The sequence below is a fragment of the Kryptolebias marmoratus genome, linkage group LG20, assembly GCF_001649575.2.
Source record: "Kryptolebias marmoratus isolate JLee-2015 linkage group LG20, ASM164957v2, whole genome shotgun sequence".
NCBI classification, from domain to species: Eukaryota; Metazoa; Chordata; class Actinopteri; order Cyprinodontiformes; family Rivulidae; genus Kryptolebias; species Kryptolebias marmoratus.
The window spans coordinates 11,526,382-11,543,934 of record NC_051449.1 but is presented as its reverse complement, the minus strand read 5'-3'; the positions used below and the strand labels follow the sequence as shown (position 1 = coordinate 11,543,934).

Genomic DNA, 17,553 nt, shown 5'->3' with positions numbered 1-17,553 from the left:
CCTTGTAACTTCAGGCCCATTTACCTCAAAGGCCAAAGGAGGGTTAATTACTTAATGAAGCAGCTATGTGGACACACCCAAACGAACAAAGAGGAAACGATTTCTTTCTGCATCTTTTATTGTGATAAAGACACATAACTTGTGGTCGTTCCTTGAACTGAATCTACAAAAATCAAATAAACATGAACAAAATAAGCATAAATCAGTAGTTTATGAAACAAGGGATTCTCAAAGAGCTGTTTGTTGAAAAGTCTCAACATGTTCTGCAGAGGCATGGATGGATGGATGGATGGATGGATGGATGGATGGATGGATGGATGGATGGTGTGCAGGATGTGTCTTAAAAAATAGGAAAACCTGGAAAAATTACAATTCTAATATTTTAATATAGTCATTTATGTGCATACACAACATGTTTCCTTTAACATTTAGAGCAATTTGTTTATTTTATAAATAATTGAAAGGTTAGAAACCCATTCCCTATAAAAAATAAAATAAAAAGGAAGAAGGACTGGACCAACAATGGGTTAAACAAATAAATAAACAACTTGGAAAGCCTGAAGAAGTATTTCTGTCAGCCTTTTTAAAAAATTAAATAAAGTGTTTGGTTTTTTTTATTGCACAAGACGATCCAAACACTGTATTTTTATGTGTCCTATTGAGCCGACGCTGAAACCCCTCTCTATAAGCTGCTGTAATATAATCGCTGAGGTCCCTAAATTAAAGAAGAGAACATTTAAACTCACCCCAGCTGCAGTTTTTCAGGGACATTCTCTAGTTATTTTCCATGTGGGGAAGCCACCTCTTCAGCAGATAGCATGTCACCGGGGCAGTTTCAGAGTGATTCTCTTCAAAGGAAAGCATTGGACGACATGATGGCCTCGCCCATTCTGCCTCCCATGTGTTATTGTTTACATTCACAAATCTTGAAGAAAAAAAAGAAAAGAAACAAAAAAACTTTTCAGATTCAGTACGTATGGAAAATTCCCAGAATTTCTCAAGTCTTTCATAAAGTCTTCCGTGGTTGGTCACGTGTTCAGAGTCTGTCTGAAAAATAGTAATTTTCTCTCTTTCTCTTTTTCTCTCTCTGTAATTTTTCTTTTCTTCCTCCACAAAACAAGTGTCTGTAATGTGTTGTTTACTTGTTCAAACTAAAAGATGACAACCTACATGATATACGCATCATACACAATCCTGGCACACTGAGGTTAAAAAACAAACAATTAGCATTTGGAGCTTCAGGCCTTGGAATTATCCTACAAGCTTCTCACACCGTTGCTCAGAGGTGTTCTCGGTTCAGGTCAACTTTAGGTGTGTGCTGTTGTGTTTCCTTGGTGGAAATGTTATGGAGCAAACAGAAATGTTATTTACTTTTTTGCATTTTTGGTTATGTTGTTGTGTTTTACACTTCAGGGCTTTTATCCTGTATTTTCCACACACATGCCTTGATCTTGTCTAACAAAACGCACCTAAAAATTTTTTTTTTTTTTTTTTTTTTGCTTAAACACTTATTTAACTAGAAGATAAGGTTGCAGGACATTAGCAAAAGGTCAGCCATGTGCACCTTGATGCACATTTGTTTTTACATTTCATAGATGATTTGGGTGTGGCTTCAAACTATGAACACTTTGTGCTGAGGTATTTATTACCGTCTTTATTTAAAGACAGGACAGTGCACTTTAATGAACAAGGATTTACCCTCTAAAAGTGCCCAGATTTAGCTATGAGCGCTCATTTTCGTCTCTGTCAGATTGATAGTAAAACACTTAGGAAAAGGAATAAGATTAAATAAATTGCACAAACACAAACAAATTAAATAACAAGAGAACACAAGTGATGTAAAAATACAAATACAGTAAAGAGTTTAAGCAGAAAGACAAAGATTAATAGTAGTCATAGGTTTTGATGTTCCATCAGGGAATTTTTCAGATGAATGTTTGTTAAGAAAAGGAATCATTTCTCATATTTCAACGGGTTTCATTATTAAATAAACATGACTATTTAAAAAAAAAAGATTTATGTTTTTCCTGGATGAAAACATTCAGATTTTGGGGATGAGCAGAAAGGTTTTATCTCACTCTGTTTAAAGACTCTTTCACTCATAACTGAGTACAGTTCTCCTGTTGTTTAAACACTTGAATAATTTCTCATATTCAATAACTGCACAGAATTAATGATCAGTAATCATTTCTCATATTTCAGCAGGTTTTTGTGCTCAAATAAACTTATCTAAATTAAACAAGGAATCATATTTTTTTCCACAAGCCTCAGGAAAGCATGTAAACAATCTGTGAATAACTGATTAGATGTCCACGAGTGTTTACACGCGTCCCAGAGCAATCCAGAATAGATTCAGTTCAGGACGAACTTCAGAGAGAACAGCTACTGAAAGATGGCAGGAGGTCAGAGGTCATGAGCAAGAAGGTCCTGGGTTTGATCCCTGGGTTGGACCTGGGGGTCTTTCTCTTTGTGTTTGCATGGGTTCAATCCCCAGGTGCTCCGGTTTCTTCCCCCAGTTTAAATTTATGTATGTTAGGGTGTCTTCAGGCCCAGGCCTCCCTTGATAAAGAGATCTGTGATCTCAATGGGTCTGGTTAAATAAAAGTTAATAATCTTCTGATTTTCAGTCCTCACTTCTAGTCTCCTGTTGTTCAAGTTGACCTCTGACCTTCCTCTGTCTACAGCACTCCCATCTCCTGCAGCTTTCTGCGTGTACAGTTTCACTAAGTCACAAGTCAATGTCGGAGGGCAACAAGCATTCATCAACACAGTTTTACTAACAGTGTTAAACTATTCTAATATTTACAACTTCTTATAGTCAACACAGCTTGTCCAAAAAAAGTATAAAACTGAATGTTGAGACATGAACTGTCGAATGCAGTCTTATTTCTTTAAAGTTTTGAAAGTGAAATCTGACAACGTTAGTCACTTTCTTAATGTTTTTAAAGGATAATTTGGAGTCCAATGTGATCTCAAGGTTTTTAGGTTCATTTACAATTTCAAACTTCAGTATAACCTCGGATTGTTTTGTAAAAATTAAATGCACAATTGTCTTGGCGTTGAAAATACAAAATTGAAAGAGCCAGCCCTGAGCTTGAGTTGCTACAGATGTAGGAAAAACAAGTACTTCTTAAACTGTTTGTTTGTTTTACCTGAGTGAAAACAACTGCATAATCTGCATACATTTGAACATGAACATTTGGACATTTGTGCATATATTTTGTGAATTGTTAATGTAAAGTGTAAACAGAAGTGGGCCAAAAATGGAGTCTTATGGGATTCCTACAGGGCAGTCATGGTAAAATGATCTGATCCCATCAACTCAAACACATTGTTTTCTGTTTAACAGATGTGATTAACTTCATAACTTTGGAAAAGATGTGTCAAAAAAGAGATTTATCTGAAGCTGGAGAGACAAAACTGTCCAATATAAATACTCTTCAACTGTTGGAGAAGTGATGGTCAATCTCTGAAGGTTCTAATTTGAATCTACCATAAATTTATCTTTTTCAGGAGTGTAGCTTGTAGCACAAAATGTGTCCAGAGACATAGCAAAAGTAAGAAACACTAAAGAAGGAGGCACAGATTCAGGTTTGGACCGAGAAATGTACGTTAGGATCTTTTAAAGGGTTTGACACCACTGATGCAGCAAATCTGCTGTCAGTTTCTGAAGATGTATTTTATTCAAGTGGCATAAAATCAAACCTGCAGCACTCAGTGAGGTTTTAAACACCACTGAACCACCCATTTAACGCTTCACTGCTCAACTGCAGCAGGGCCCAAATAATGATACAATTACCTTTCTCACCTGGCCTAATCCTCGTGTTGAGAGCTTGTGCCTCCTGTACAAACATAAAATTGACCGTCAGAGAAAATAATAAAACATGTTTAGGCAGCTTTTAAGACACTACATTGATTAAAATTGTTTGTGCTCTGTGTATGAATGAATGAATGAATGATTGTGTTTAAAGCTGTTACTCTAAAAAAGACGGGTCATGTTAGTTTACAAAAAGGCAAAAATCACGTTGCCTCTTTGTTGCACTTTCTCTAACGACTGGAAACAAGTTAGTTTGGCCAAATTCTTAGTCGTGCAGTTGCCTAATAATCCCGCATACCAATTTGTTGCTTAAAAATGTGCACACTTAGGAAACAAACAAGCCCAATGAATGAGGTTGAATAACATTTTAATTTGTCTGTTAATGCTTGTCTTTTGTCAAAATCCTGAATGTGGTCCTAATAAATCCAATGAGTTGTATTATTACACCTGCTGTGTGGCCAGGTGTGGCACGGGACCCTGCACGTGAAGTGTGACCACTGCACCTTTGCACCGAAACACTGTTGACAGGGTTGATGGGTGTGAATCCTTATTCCACTGGAATATTCCACTTAAAAACAACAACAAAAAAAATCCCAAAAATCTGTTTTTGTTTTGACCTTGTTGAGCATCAGGCAGACCGACGAGTCAGAAAAAGGAAATATGTCATTTTGAGAAGAGTGTCGGCATACCAGAAATTTCAAAAACTCTTCTCCCTGCAAGAGACTTTTTCTGAGATGCCCCTTGAAATGTTTAAGTAAAACTAAATAAATGCACGCCCATTTTCAGTCAGGCAAGGACAACAAGCACGGACCATGACACCCTGCAATATCGCAATGTTTAAACACAGTGAGCTGCATAATATTACGTCTAATTATGCAACCGAAAACAGCCCAAACAGAGCAGCAAATTCCACAGACATTAGTGTCACACACAAGTTTGTTTAGGCACCTTGGTGGCCATGTGAGTGTCACGTTAGGTAACATGTGTCGTAAACTGACATGCTAGAAAACACACGTCCATGGGCATGTGTAGGAGGTCCGAACATTCATTTATTCTCGTCAGGTAATCTCAGGTTTTTCACATTCCTCATAGGTGTCAGGATTTGGGCGTTTTGTTGATATTCTGTGCTTCATTTTCATTTAGTTCTGTTATTATCCCTGCGTTTTCATTTGTTCCGTTATTATGTCGTATAGCTTTGCTCCTTGTGTCCTCCTTGTTCCTTGTGCCATCACTTTCCCTCAATTGATTTCCAGATCAGTCTGCCTCACCTGTCTGCACCTGTTCCTAATTAGTAATCAGTCACCTGTGTCCACTTCTTCATCAGCCTCAGTTTATATAATCTGATACTTCCTTTCCTCCCTCATTTATTGTCAGCGCACGCTGCGATCTGGTTACCTCCTTGTGTTTCCCTGTGATCTCATGTCATTTACGTTTGATGCCTCATCAGCCTTTTGTTTTTTGCTATATCAATAAATAAGTTATTCCTTTGGAAGCTTTTTGTGTCAATCAGAATCCTGGGTCCGCTATGTACAAAATCTAAGAATAAGCATCTATTCCATGTAAAAAATAATAATTTTTCTATTGGCCTAGGTCATGGGAAGTTAAGGGATGCCAGGGGACATGCGTGTTTGAACACATACTTGGATAAAAAAAAAAATTAAAAACTGATTTAATTAGTGTTGCACATGTTTAAATTCCCAAAATATTTTGATACTGAGTTTTCTAACTTTGGTGTATGAACCAGCATTGTTATTGTATATCGACTTGCAAAAATTTTTCAGCTGCTTTAAAACCAAAGAAAAAAGGGGGTCAAGATTAGTATTAGGCCACGAATCATACAGTGTACTTTTCACTGTCTGTGTTCAGATAAGACACCAGCATATATTTGGTATGATCCTTATCATAAGGGTGTTTCGTCTCAAACTAATTCACACTTGCACGCAACCCCCACCCCCCAATAGAAAAGCCTTCCTGTGGCTTTGGCATTGGCTAAGTGGGAGCAACTGGTATGTCCCGAGGACTCTGTCCATTCTCTCACTCTGTTTTCTGCAGGACAGATTCTACAACTGGACAAAAACCTTGACTTGAATTAGTATAAAACAGTCACAAGACCAACGGGAACAAATAGAGTTTTCGTTGTGTTGGTATTTAGCTCTAACAAAATAAAAACAAAATACAAATGACCATGTGGTTCGAGACAAAAACACAGACATTCATATTCAATTTACGCAACGATCGGTAAAAGTCTTGGCTGTGAAAGGCCTGATTGTTCTCACGTTGCTTTTCTTGCACATTCTTTCTGGTTCACGAGGGCCAACTTTTTGTCCAACTGGTTGTCTAACATGCATGTCAATAATGGCATTCGTGAGCACGTTTCCGTTTTTTTTTTTTTTGCAGTCTTGGCGACTTGCAACAAGTGACAACCCTTGTGAGCGTAGCACGTCTTCAGAACAACAACGCTTTAATTTAGCGTAATCGTGAGAATCAGCGACGTTTCTTCCAGTTTGTTTCGGACTTCAGTGAGTGAAACTGAAGCGGCACCTTTACGTGGTCGTCAAGAAGTGACCAGTCTGGTTCTAGGGGCTTCTCTGACAGTCTTTTAATCATACAATTAAGGCTAATTTGAGTCTTTATTTCAGTTCCCATATAAACTAGTTTTGAATGATTCATTCATGGTTGCACCAGGACTATACATTGACTCAAACAATGTCTTTTTGTGTCTGTGTTAGAGATAGGCACAGGCTTCACGTGCTGAACAATATTTAAACAGACAGCCAGCATTCCTCTAATTCTCCATGCTTCCATTCTTCCATCCCTCCCTCCCACCTTCTCTCTCTGGTGCACGGATGCCAATCATTCCACTCCACCTCTCAGTCCAGCGCAGGAAACTTCAAGCAGCATCCAAACCTCACGCCCATCTTGCTCGCTCGGGGAAACAGGTAAAACCAGAGACACGACTGAGCCTGTCTAATGGCAACCTCACCTCTAGGCTACAACCCATGAGGGATGGGCAACGCCAAAAGTCACGTTAGTTGTCAAATGTTTCGCAGCTGACTTGACCTTTAACCTAAATCATCCGGCAGGGACACTTTTGGAAAATCCTCTCTGATTTAACTGAAGCCACCGCATTAGCTTAGCATCAGGTTTAAATATAACATTTTCAGCCCCCCTGATTTTTATTTGTTGGTAATGTGAATATTGACTATTTGGCTCTGGAGTCAAAAGCTTCCAACTCTCTGACCCCATCCCCTTCATCACCATTCATGAGACGGCCCAATCACAGGCAGTCTCAGTCAGGACATGAGGGTGGAGCGAGCCACTGAAACAGGGTGTGGTCCTGAAACTTGCGAGGTCTGTAGTAGAGCCATGGGCTTTAAATTGAGATGGATGAGCCGGGTCTCCTAGTTATCACAGCGGATTTGTCACTTTCACTCACTTCTTTCTGTTGCCTCTTCTCTCAGACTTACTTTTTTTATAAAAAAAAAAACAAGTCTCACCTGCAACACTCAGCAGACTGTTGGACTCTTTAAAGAAGATTCTTCACCTTTCAGGGAGGCTGGAGGCTACCACTACACAGATTAGAGTTGTATGTATCTGGGGGTATTTTTTTGTTTTGTTTTTCACCTGATCTGCTGGATTCTCTGGACTGAGTGCCGGCCGCTCTGGCTGCACAGCCACTTCCCAACAGGAGAGCTGAAGACTTAAAGAGGTGAGAAGCAAAAGCAAAAGCTAAACTTGTAAAATCTCCATTACCTCTGCCTTTTCCTGTCAAACACTGCGAGTTTTGAGAGGTTAAGTCGGTTTAGTTTACTTCTTCTTCAGCTGTCTTTATTCCTTCGGTTTAGTGCCTGACTGAATGTGATTTAGAGCAGGAAACCTTTCACGCCTCAGTTCGTTGGCTGTGCCGGCCACATGGGGCAAATCCTTTGCCTCACCTGTTTGACTCGCTTTGTCAGCTTGGGTATGAGCACTTTTATTGTTTTAGCGTTAGCATGCTTCGCAATCGCTCACCAGACTTCTTGATCCTTTTTTTTTTAAGCATTTCTGTTGAACTTGGACTGTAAAGAAGCTCCTTGGACACCATATCCACATGTATTTGTTTAAAAGGGAGTAGGCAGGAGTGTTTGATGAGGCTGTGCAGCTGTCTCCTGTTTGCTCAGTCAGTGGGAAAGCAACAGGCCGCTTTGATGCCTGTCATAACTTTCATATCCACCTTTCTGTTTTTTTTTTGTTTGTTTGTTTACTCCTGTTGAAAACTTACAGGGTTTTTTTTTTTAATGTATTTTCAGAGTTTTAGCTGAACAAAAGGCAAGCCGTCACCATGCTGCGAGAAGCCATAACAAGCGTCACAAAGTTCTACAGTAATCTGATAAGCAGAACTGGTGAGTATCCTTTATTTTTCCTCTCTTGTTTGTAATTTCATCATCTAAAGAAAGCAGTTCTCTTAAAAATTGGGACAAATGTGTTTTGTATGTTGTGTTCTCTTAAAAGGCATTGCGTAACCTTTTAATGAGACATTGAGAAAGTCATATAAGGGCGGGTGTGTGTGTGTGTGTGTGTGTGTATTTCCCAGATGCCAGGGTCAAAGACTACCCTCTGATGCAGAGCCCCATCCAAATGACCAGCATCCTGGTGGCCTACATCTTCTTCTCTGTGTACGTTGGACCTCGCATGATGGCAAACCGCAAACCTTTCGGCCTCAACCGAGCTATGATCACCTACAACCTCTGCATGGTGTCTCTGAACGCCTACATTGTGTATGAGGTAAGAGGAATGCTAATGTGCTGACTCACGCTTAAAGCGTTTGAGCAGTTCATGATGATGACTAATGATAAAGGTGGTTTTTTTTTGGGTTTTTTGTGCTTGTTTGTTTGTTTTTCTTTTTGACTCCCAGTTCATGATGTCTGGGTGGGCCACCACCTTCACATGGAGATGTGATCTGATCGACCCCTCCACCAGCCCACAGGCTCTCAGGGTAAGTCAGTCAACCTCTGTAGAAGTCGTTGGCCTTGATAACAATGTCTTACTTGGGGAAGTAATTAACACATTGCATTGCACATTGCATTAACACAATCTGTTAATGCAGCTAAAGTTGAAGTCATACTTTTTCCCTAACTGATACAACTATCTGCGTGTACTCGGGTCTTAAACCAGATTCCTGCCCCAGTTGTTTGTTGTTTTTTTTAAGTTGTACTCATAAGCATTTTGTTTACTCTGAGGGTGTCGTTGTTCCCTTCTCCATTCTTCTCTGGGTCTTCTTACCGTCAAAATCTGACTGTTAAAAACACAGCGCCTTATGAGAGTTGATTAACTATAAACACACAAATTTACAGTTTTGGTTACCCAGTCTCACTAATTTACTTTTGCCAAAAAATGTCACCATAAGGAGAAATATTTTATTTTTAAATAAAAGCCCACAGGTACTGACACAGACTTGACGATCTTGTCTCCTGCAGATGGTACGAGTGGCCTGGTTGTTCTATTTTTCAAAGTTCATTGAACTCCTAGACACAGTAAGAATAAATCATTTTTTCCCCCTTTCATTTAGGCCAAATAATTGGTCTGGTAATCCTAATTGCAAAAATATTAACAGTATTCCATTCTCCCTTTTTGTTCTTAGGTATTCTTTGTGCTGAGAAAGAAGCAAAGTCAGATCACATTTCTCCACGTCTTCCATCACTCCTTCATGCCCTGGTCATGGTGGTGGGGCGTCACCCTAACGCCTGGTGAGTGCTCTCAGCCAACGTACACACCCCAGTTATGAATTTCCATCAGATCTTGTCTAATTTTTGCCAGTTATTGCACCACTATAGTTGTGATAAAACTATAAATAAATCTAAATTCATTGTTTCTTGTGAATTTTTCTGCCCGTGTCCAGCTGGGGGAATGGGATCCTTCCATGCTATGGTGAACGCAGCAGTCCACGTGATCATGTACACCTACTACGGCCTCTCGGCTGCAGGGCCTCGCTTTCAGAAGTATCTGTGGTGGAAGAAGCACATGACCGCCATCCAGCTGGTATGGCTTTTTTATTTTACAACAAATTATTTATTTAAAACTCGACGACCCACCTGAACTGACCTCTTCTGGGTTGGTTCTAAAACCATTGGTCGCCTTTCCTTGTTTTACAGACACAGTTTGTTCTGATTTCCGTTCACATCAGCCAGTACTACGTCATGGAAGAGTGCTACTATCAGTTCCCCCTGTGGATCCACCTGATCTGGATGTACGGCTTCTTCTTCTTCCTCCTCTTCTCCAACTTTTGGGTGCAGGCCTACATAAAGGGCAACCGGCTTCCGGCTGTAGACCACAAGCCAAACCAGAACGGGTCGACCAGTGAACACGTCACCATAGTGGCCAATGGTAAACACCACGAAAATGGGCACGCTCAACACTACGCTAATGGCAAAATCGTCATGGGCAAAGTGAAGAAAATCTAAGCTTGTGACTCTGGAAACAAGAAGAAGGCATAGACTATTAGTGTTTTTTTTGTTTTTGTTTTAAGTAATCTTAAATATGCCACTTATTTATAACTAGTAGCATATTTGAGTAAAAAGGTTCAGTGTGCTACCTCTGATTTGAATTTGTACATAGATCTCTTCTTTTACGAAATAGTCGCACTACCGGGATATGATTGGCATAAGATTTTTTTTTTTTTTAATGATTATTTTTTTGCCACTGATCTCTGCTTGCAACACTCTGCAAGCTGTTGCAACGAGTGTTTACTGTGATGAACACTGAATGATAATTGGTGCTCATTTTGTCACTGATAGTATTCTTTAACTCGGGCTCGACCTGCAGCATGGTTCGGCTAAGGTGGCCTTTGTTGCTTGGGAGTGTGGCAATGTTTCCACTGGATAAGAGTCTGTGTAAATAACCTATTTACCATGAAATGTATGCAAAAAGGAGAAGGAAAACCAAACAGTTGTCGCAAATGTCGAATATTTAGTTTCTTTTTAATTTATCGTTTGAAATAAAACAACATTTAGATAAAGGTCTGTGTCATTTAGAAAGCAGAGATGGTGTGCCTTGTTTGAACGACGCGCCATTTCTGCTTTTGCTTTCTTTTAAATGTAGGTTAATGAAATGTTTTACTGTATATTACAGTATAAATGCTTTTTGTCTGTTTTTGTTTGTTTGGTTTGTTTTAAACCATGTTTGGTTTTATCTCTTGGCACACTGCACAATGTCAAAGTTTATCCCAGACTGAGGAGCAGTCTAAATAGCCATTGATATAAACTAATCAATGTATGACGTTTGTTCCTAATACAGCTCGTCAGAATTTCAAGTAGATGTTTAGGTTGTCTGCGTGTCAGTGTTTGACTTCAAACAAAGTAAAATAACTTCCGCAACAAATGAAACAAATTAGTATCTCCGGAGAGTTTGGTCCAGTTTGGCAGAGCGAGTCAAATATTCCATGCACACATTTCCTTTGTGTCTACTGAACAACAGACCATAATAAATCTTATTAGTCTTATTAATAAACATGCACCCCCTGGGCTTTTTGGTTTTATTTTATGTGCTGGTCTCAAAAGGACAATTTTAAGCCATGGCTGTGGGAAGTTGGGGTGTGGAGGGTGCTGCAGCGGCCTCTCGTGGATACCAGAGGACGTGCATCCAAAAATGAATTTAATTTTAATATTTCTGCAAAAGTTTGAAAAACAATATTTGGAACCTGCGTTTTGTTAATCTGGCATAGAAACCAGCACTGTTATCTTACTTTGCTGCTGTAGATTCTGAGTCAGAAGAGCTTTATCGATTTATAAACGCTCCTCAGATAAGAAACGTCTTCAGCTACACAATCAGCTAAATCAGTTATATTTTGGATTTGTGCAAAATTTTACAACAGCTTAAAGCCCTCAAAAAAGTGAGCTAATTAGCATTAAATAAGTGCAATTTTATAGATTTTGTCTATCTAGAAATATACAGGACATTTTTGTATAAGTATTTAAAATATTTAATATATTCATGAGTGTTCGGTTCTTGTAAATCATAGATTCCCGCAGCTGTGTTGTAAGCTCAAGCTTTTTACAGTCAGTTGAAGCTTCGTCTTGACATTCAAAGCTTCCTAAAATGGATCTCCAGCAGTTGCTGGGTGGGATGCAAAATACTTCATAAAGGTGGTTTCATAATAAGTAAAATATGAAAAGGGCATATAACAAGCACCAATTCAAACTAAAGTTAACATACTAAAAGTAAAACAATAAAACCAAAGTAATGATTAGAGACAAATTGAGTAGATTGAATAGATTTGATGTTGTTCACAGTTAAAAAGCTGCAGGACTTTTGACAAGGATTAAGTTTGATAAACATAGCTTCTGTAGTCAAGCACAGCTGTTAATCAAAAAACTTTTTTTAAAAATCGTTCTGATCTGGAAAATGCCATTCGGGCTTTTATCAGCTCAAGATTTGACTACTGTAGTGCTCTTTATTATCCCTCAATCCTCCATCAGATACCTTCAGCTTGTACAAAACGCAGCGGCCCAACATCACCCCCGTTTTATTTGACTCCTCTCCCTTGGCTTCCAGTCTGTTTTAGATTTGATTTTAATATTTTAAAGCTCTTAACAGTCTTGCCCCACCTTATTTAGCTGATGTAGTAGTTTTCGTGAGTATGAGAGGACGTTAAGATTATCTAAACATCTTTATAGTTTGTCCCGGAATCTAAATCCAAAAGTTGGACGTACCCAGACTGTACAACCAATGACTTTAAGATGTGCACTTATTGCTGATCTGGCCCTTTTTAAATCCAATCTTAAAACCTTTTTAATCCAGGGAGGCTTTAAATACCTAGCTCCACTCTGGCATTTTTGTTTTGTTCGACTGTTTTTAACTTTTGTGTTGTGAAGCATCGTTCGGCTGTTGTGAAGGGCTCCATAAATAAATGTTGATCGATTCATTTTCCTTATTCTTCTCATTGTCAAGTCACTGGGAGCACACATGATAAAGATCTCAGAATCTAAATTCAAGACTGGTTTACAACATTACAGTTTGCATAAAAAAAAAAAAAATAAATGACTACAAAATATTTTGGTAAAGAATACATTTATTAAAATCAGGTCAGTTGCATAAAACACTGCAGATAAACCTACAAATTTTATAGTCTTTGTTTAAAAAAATAAAAACACACACACCACCTCAGTAGCAGCTCTCTAAACATTTGAAAAACAATTTGACACCCTCAAGATCAAGAACTGCATCATACCTTTATTGTTGATTAAACATGTGCACACCCCTCATTTAGCAAACACCTCAACATCCTAAATGATTTGTTCGTTTTTAAAAAAAAAAAAAAAAAAATGGGGACATAATCTATCTGATGGACTGATGAATAACGCTGCTGGTCGACTTGGGCTTCCTCTCGCTGGTCTTCTTTTTAATCGGATCCAACTCGAAGCTCTTCCACAGGCGAATCGTTTCATCTCCAGCAGCAGTTGCAGCCGTGGAGCAGTCAGGGCTCAGAATCATATTAAGAACTCTGTTCTCATGGCCTAAAAATTAAAAAAAAAAAAAAAAAAAAAGAGCAATTTTATGAAAAGATAAGGACAGTAACTTTGAGATCAGTAGACATCTTCTCTAACAAGTGTTAAACCTGCACTAAAGTAGATTATGTTCACATTAAGTGATGATTTGTGAAGATTCTCCAACTCTATTGTGGTTCAAAGGTGACCCATCTGACCTTTGCCAACAGAGTATTTCAAGTTTTATTCTGAGCAATAAACCCTGTGATCAGTCACTGGCAGATGGGGACTTAAGTCTTGAGTGCAAGTAAAAAGAGGTGTAGTCACTACTTACCATTAAGTTCTGCAACTTTAGTAAGAGAAGGGTACTTCCAGATGACAACATTGTTGTGGGAATATCCATGGGCAGAGACCAGCTCCTTGTAGTTTGGTGCAAATACGAGTGACGAGATCTGTTAGTGGAAGAGACACATCAACATCTTCCCATTTAAAGGACACCTATTCTGCTTCCTGGAACAAGTCAGGATAGCTCTGTGGGCTGTACAAAACATCTTCATTACATTTAATACACAAAATCATTCTCAGATACTGAGATTTCACCTGATCAGTTCTGTCAGTTTTAGGGCTACGACACTTTTGCGCAAATAAGCTGCTGTTGGTCACGCCCCCAACTCAGTGTCCAGTCTCAAAACATAAAAACTGACTGAAGGATTAAACACTGCGGATCTGACGCACAACTATAATCATTATTAATTCAAACTCTGAGGATTCTGACTATGGGACTGGGGCATTTAGCGGTTCTGAGCCAACATTTGTCGAATCGAACAGCGGTAACCAGCAGTCCGAAACCCGACTGGTAGCAGGTCGGGACAGCAGCAGTATAGACAAATGTTCTATATTGCAGCCAGATATTTCCAGCAGATATTGTTCTGCAGTAAAACCAGCAGAACTAACGTGATGGTCTTCTTGTAATGAAGTGGGTCGAGCTCCAATTGGGTTGCTAGGTGAGGGGCTGGGCTCGGCAACGGGGATTGTGACGCAACAGTCCAGAGGTTTGTGAAATGGGTCGTTTTGCAGACACCAGAAAACATTCACTTATTGCTAAAAAAAAAAAAAACATCTGGGTGGGTTTTTTTGTGCTTGGACTGTTTGTAGAAGCAGTAGATACCCAAATGGAAAAACAAAAACATGCAAGAAGTGAGTTTTGCACAATAGGTCCCTTTTAAAGTCCTTGGTTGAAAACTGAGAACTGCATTCTATAAAAAGGAGCCAATACCTGAGACTGAGTGTCAAGTGAGCTGATGCAGGAGCCGCTGTTTATGTTCCATATGCGGATGTGGCGGTCACTTGTGCCACCTCCTGAGGCCAGAATATTTGACTGCCATGGACACCAGGCCAAAGCCTAACACAACGGAAACACACACACACTTCATCATGACGGAGCCACACATTAACAGAAATACCACAGACTTCGTAACCGCTTGAAGTCTGTCTGGAACTGAAGCGGCTCACCTTGACACCTCCCTGGTGTTCGCTCCAGCGGTGGAGCGGCTCGCTGGAGTTTCCCTCAGACACGCGCGGCCACAAGTTCACCAAGTTGTCATTGCCTCCACTGGCCAGGTATCGCCCGTCAGGGGACCACTTAAGGCCACACACCTCTTGTGAGTGACCACTGAGTGTGAAGATGTGATGGTCTGCCACCCTCACGTCATGGTGGTGGATGAGTCCCGATCTGGAGCCACTGCAGGTGGGGTAAAAAGGGTGAGAAGAAAAGCATGTAAAAACCAGCAGCTGGAGTTTGTGTTTTTACCATTTTTATAGATTAACAGTACCTGGAAAGAACGTGGTCATTCCAGCTCAGACTACTAACTCTCGCCGTGTGACTGGCCATGCTGCGCAGGCGCTTCTGATTTTCAACGTCCCACAACTGAAGAGGGAGGGAAGGGAAGACGATAAATACCGCACCCAATACATTAACTCGCCTACGGCACAGTCACTGCACTTACTTACCTGAACTTTGCAGTCACTCGTTCCAACAGCCAGGTAGCTGCCTTCTTTCGTCCACGACAGAGAGCAGATGTAGTCCTCCTCCTGCTCCATCTTCATGAGCATAGTAACGTCTCCCTGCGTGGCGTCCCACAGGTACACGCTGTTGTGCAGAGCCACGGCGAGGAGATTCCTGCTGCTCCAGTCAAGCAGATTTAAATCTGAGAATGAAAAATAAAAAAAACTTTAGTAAACCTGTCTGAGGGCTTAGAAGTTTGCAGGAGTAGTGTTAATCATCTGCAGACTTCTACAAATTTAAACATGTGCTTTGGTACTGCAATGTCACTGATGTGAGAAAGAAGACTTACAAAAATCATTTCGAATATCAGGAGCGTCCAGGATTTTTTCTGCAGTTAAACTTATGTATCTGGTCTTTTTCAGAGAGACGGGGGTCGTAACCTGACTGTAGAGGACCTTTAAGTTGTTTTGATAGCCTGGAAATAAAATGGGAGATTAGACGGTAAACACTGTGATGGTACTAACCTAAATCGTTTCATATTATACAGAATCATGTAAATTGTTACCTTCAGGTGCATTCAGTGGTTGTCCTCCAAGGTGTAAAATCTTTGCGTCATGAATGTTGTATCCATTCAGTGACACAGACCAAAACTTCTGTGTTTCCTTCAAAAAAAAAAAAAAAATAGCCTCGCTGCATAAAAAAGAACTTTAAGTGAGGGCTGGTAGGTGGGACGTGTGTTTACTTACGGATGAGTTTGTTGCGTTTGCATCGACCGGTTCGTTCTCCTTTGTGAGCAGGAAATTCGCCACGTCCATCTGTTTGCTGTTTCTAATGGGAATGAAGCGATCGCCTCCCATCTTCGAAGGCGTCTTTTTGTTTTTCCCTACAATACGGACAAACAGGAAAGCAGGTTTAATTTGTTGCAACACTGATCTTGGAGCATCCAGCTATGCACACACATCAGTAAGAGAAAGAGGAAAGAAAGCGCCTCCACTACCTGGGGTTTTGCTCGGCGTTTTGGATGAGCTCTGCGACACATTGACTGATTTTCCAGGCGACAGGCTGCTCAGGCCGGCGGCTGCGTTGGACGAGCTGCCCTTCCTCTGCCACCTCGCCATCATGGGAGCGTTTGTGATCGGCATGTCCAGCTTTAAAATGCTGTGGATGTCGTTCTCAAACCCAAACTGCGCCATAGCGTTTTCTCAAACCTGAGCGTCAAGACAGACAAGTTTTGTACAGATTGAATAAATGGCGTCTGGGACACAACACGGTGACTAAATGCTTTGCTAACGGCCGAAGCGTTTATCTCAGCGGCTAAAGTAAAGAACAAAAATTCTTGAAGACAAACTTGCTGCTGTGTGTCGGCAACCGTGAGAAACCTACTGGCTGAATTAATCGAGTTTTTAACTTTTGAATTGCTGGGGCGGAACTCACCTCTTGGAGAAAAACAGCGGAAGGCAATAGCTGTGCTCCTGTATCTCTCGAGAAGTTTGAATTTCGTGTAGAGCACGCGACACGACTTAAATCCCACTAAGCGCTTCTGTGATTGGTCCGTTCAAGACGCGGCCGTTAGAGCTCTAATGTTGCCGTGGTAACACAAACAGCGTCACTTCCGGTCTTGTGCGAAATTCTGTTCCCCCTGTGTCGGGAGCGCGCATTGCAGCCAGAGAGGTGGCTCCGGCAGCTGTGTGAAGCTGACACCCCACCCGCGTCCAAAAATCCAGCAAATAGTCTGAATGGTTAGTGCTCCGTTTGTGCAGGTTTGTGCCGTTAAAATTTTCGTTTGTGCAGCTTTGGTTTCTGAGATATTAAAAATTATTTTTTAGGTCATCCAGAGTTCACCATCCCCCCATCTTGCAGTGGGCTAGTTTGTTAGTGCTTCGTTTGTTCAGGTTTGTGCCGTTAAAACTGTCGTTTGTGCAGCTTTCGTCTTTGAGATATTAAAAGTTATAATTTTGGCCGATGACGTCACCATCCCCTAAGCTGGATCTGACCATTTTCACGGCGCTTCTGATCGATTTCTCGGTAAAAACTACTCATATAATCATGTCAATGTTGTAACTTTCAGTTTAATCGGCAGCTATCAAAATAAAATAAATAAATAAATCTACGTAAATGTAAATGTAAATATGACAGTAAAATATGACAGATTACTGGATTAAGGAAATGTCTAGTATGCTATCACACATAATGTTTGAGAATTTGGAAACAGTTGCTTTTTATTTGCCAAAGTTATGGGGGGAGGAGAGAAGAGAATGGATATTTCAGCT

At 40.2% G+C, this 17,553-nt stretch overlaps 2 protein-coding genes across 4 annotated transcripts; one reads left to right on the top strand and one right to left on the bottom strand.

The window, feature by feature from the left end:
* The first annotated feature begins 7,163 nt into the window (after positions 1-7,163).
* elovl1a (ELOVL fatty acid elongase 1a) lies at positions 7,164-12,725 on the top strand. Of its 2 annotated transcripts, none has more exons than XM_017422363.3 (8): positions 7,164-7,526; positions 8,107-8,199; positions 8,391-8,581; positions 8,712-8,792; positions 9,274-9,330; positions 9,438-9,543; positions 9,696-9,835; positions 9,981-12,725. In XM_017422363.3, the coding sequence occupies exons 2-8, from the start codon at positions 8,139-8,141 to the stop codon at positions 10,155-10,157; spliced, it is 813 nt and encodes a 270-aa protein (XP_017277852.1). In that variant the 5' UTR covers positions 7,164-7,526; positions 8,107-8,138; the 3' UTR covers positions 10,158-12,725. The 2 variants fall into 2 exon arrangements, with proteins under 2 accessions (XP_017277852.1, XP_017277851.1); XM_017422362.3 differs by having other exon boundaries at positions 7,167-7,526; positions 9,949-12,725.
* A 284-nt stretch (positions 12,726-13,009) lies between these two features.
* Positions 13,010-17,471, bottom strand: cdc20 (cell division cycle 20 homolog). Of its 2 annotated transcripts, XM_017422411.3 has the most exons (11): positions 16,718-17,471; positions 16,281-16,491; positions 16,030-16,166; positions 15,849-15,945; positions 15,633-15,758; positions 15,289-15,485; positions 15,111-15,205; positions 14,791-15,019; positions 14,555-14,680; positions 13,613-13,730; positions 13,130-13,308 (listed from the first exon to the last, which is right to left on the bottom strand). In XM_017422411.3, the coding sequence occupies exons 2-11, from the start codon at positions 16,474-16,476 to the stop codon at positions 13,130-13,132; spliced, it is 1,500 nt and encodes a 499-aa protein (XP_017277900.1). In that variant the 5' UTR covers positions 16,477-16,491; positions 16,718-17,471. The 2 variants fall into 2 exon arrangements, with proteins under 2 accessions (XP_037837964.1, XP_017277900.1); XM_037982036.1 differs by lacking the exon at positions 16,718-17,471 and having other exon boundaries at positions 13,010-13,308; positions 16,281-16,476.
* Between the last annotated feature and the right edge of the window lie 82 nt (positions 17,472-17,553).

Bases quoted from the DNA above. Each gene is read 5' to 3' on its own strand.
- elovl1a (XM_017422362.3), top strand. From the start codon at position 8,139: ATGCTGCGAGAAGCCATAACAAGCGTCACAAAGTTCTACAGTAATCTG. The intron at 8,793-9,273 runs GTAAGTCAGTCA...TGTCTCCTGCAG, and splicing joins CCAGCCCACAGGCTCTCAGG to ATGGTACGAGTGGCCTGGTT. The intron at 9,544-9,695 runs GTGAGTGCTCTC...GCCCGTGTCCAG, and splicing joins GGGCGTCACCCTAACGCCTG to CTGGGGGAATGGGATCCTTC.
- cdc20 (XM_017422411.3), bottom strand. From the start codon at position 16,476: ATGGCGCAGTTTGGGTTTGAGAACGACATCCACAGCATTTTAAAGCTG. The intron at 15,206-15,288 runs GTAAGTAAGTGC...CTCCCTCTTCAG, and splicing joins CGAGTGACTGCAAAGTTCAG to TTGTGGGACGTTGAAAATCA. The intron at 14,681-14,790 runs GTGAGCCGCTTC...CCGTTGTGTTAG, and splicing joins AACACCAGGGAGGTGTCAAG to GCTTTGGCCTGGTGTCCATG.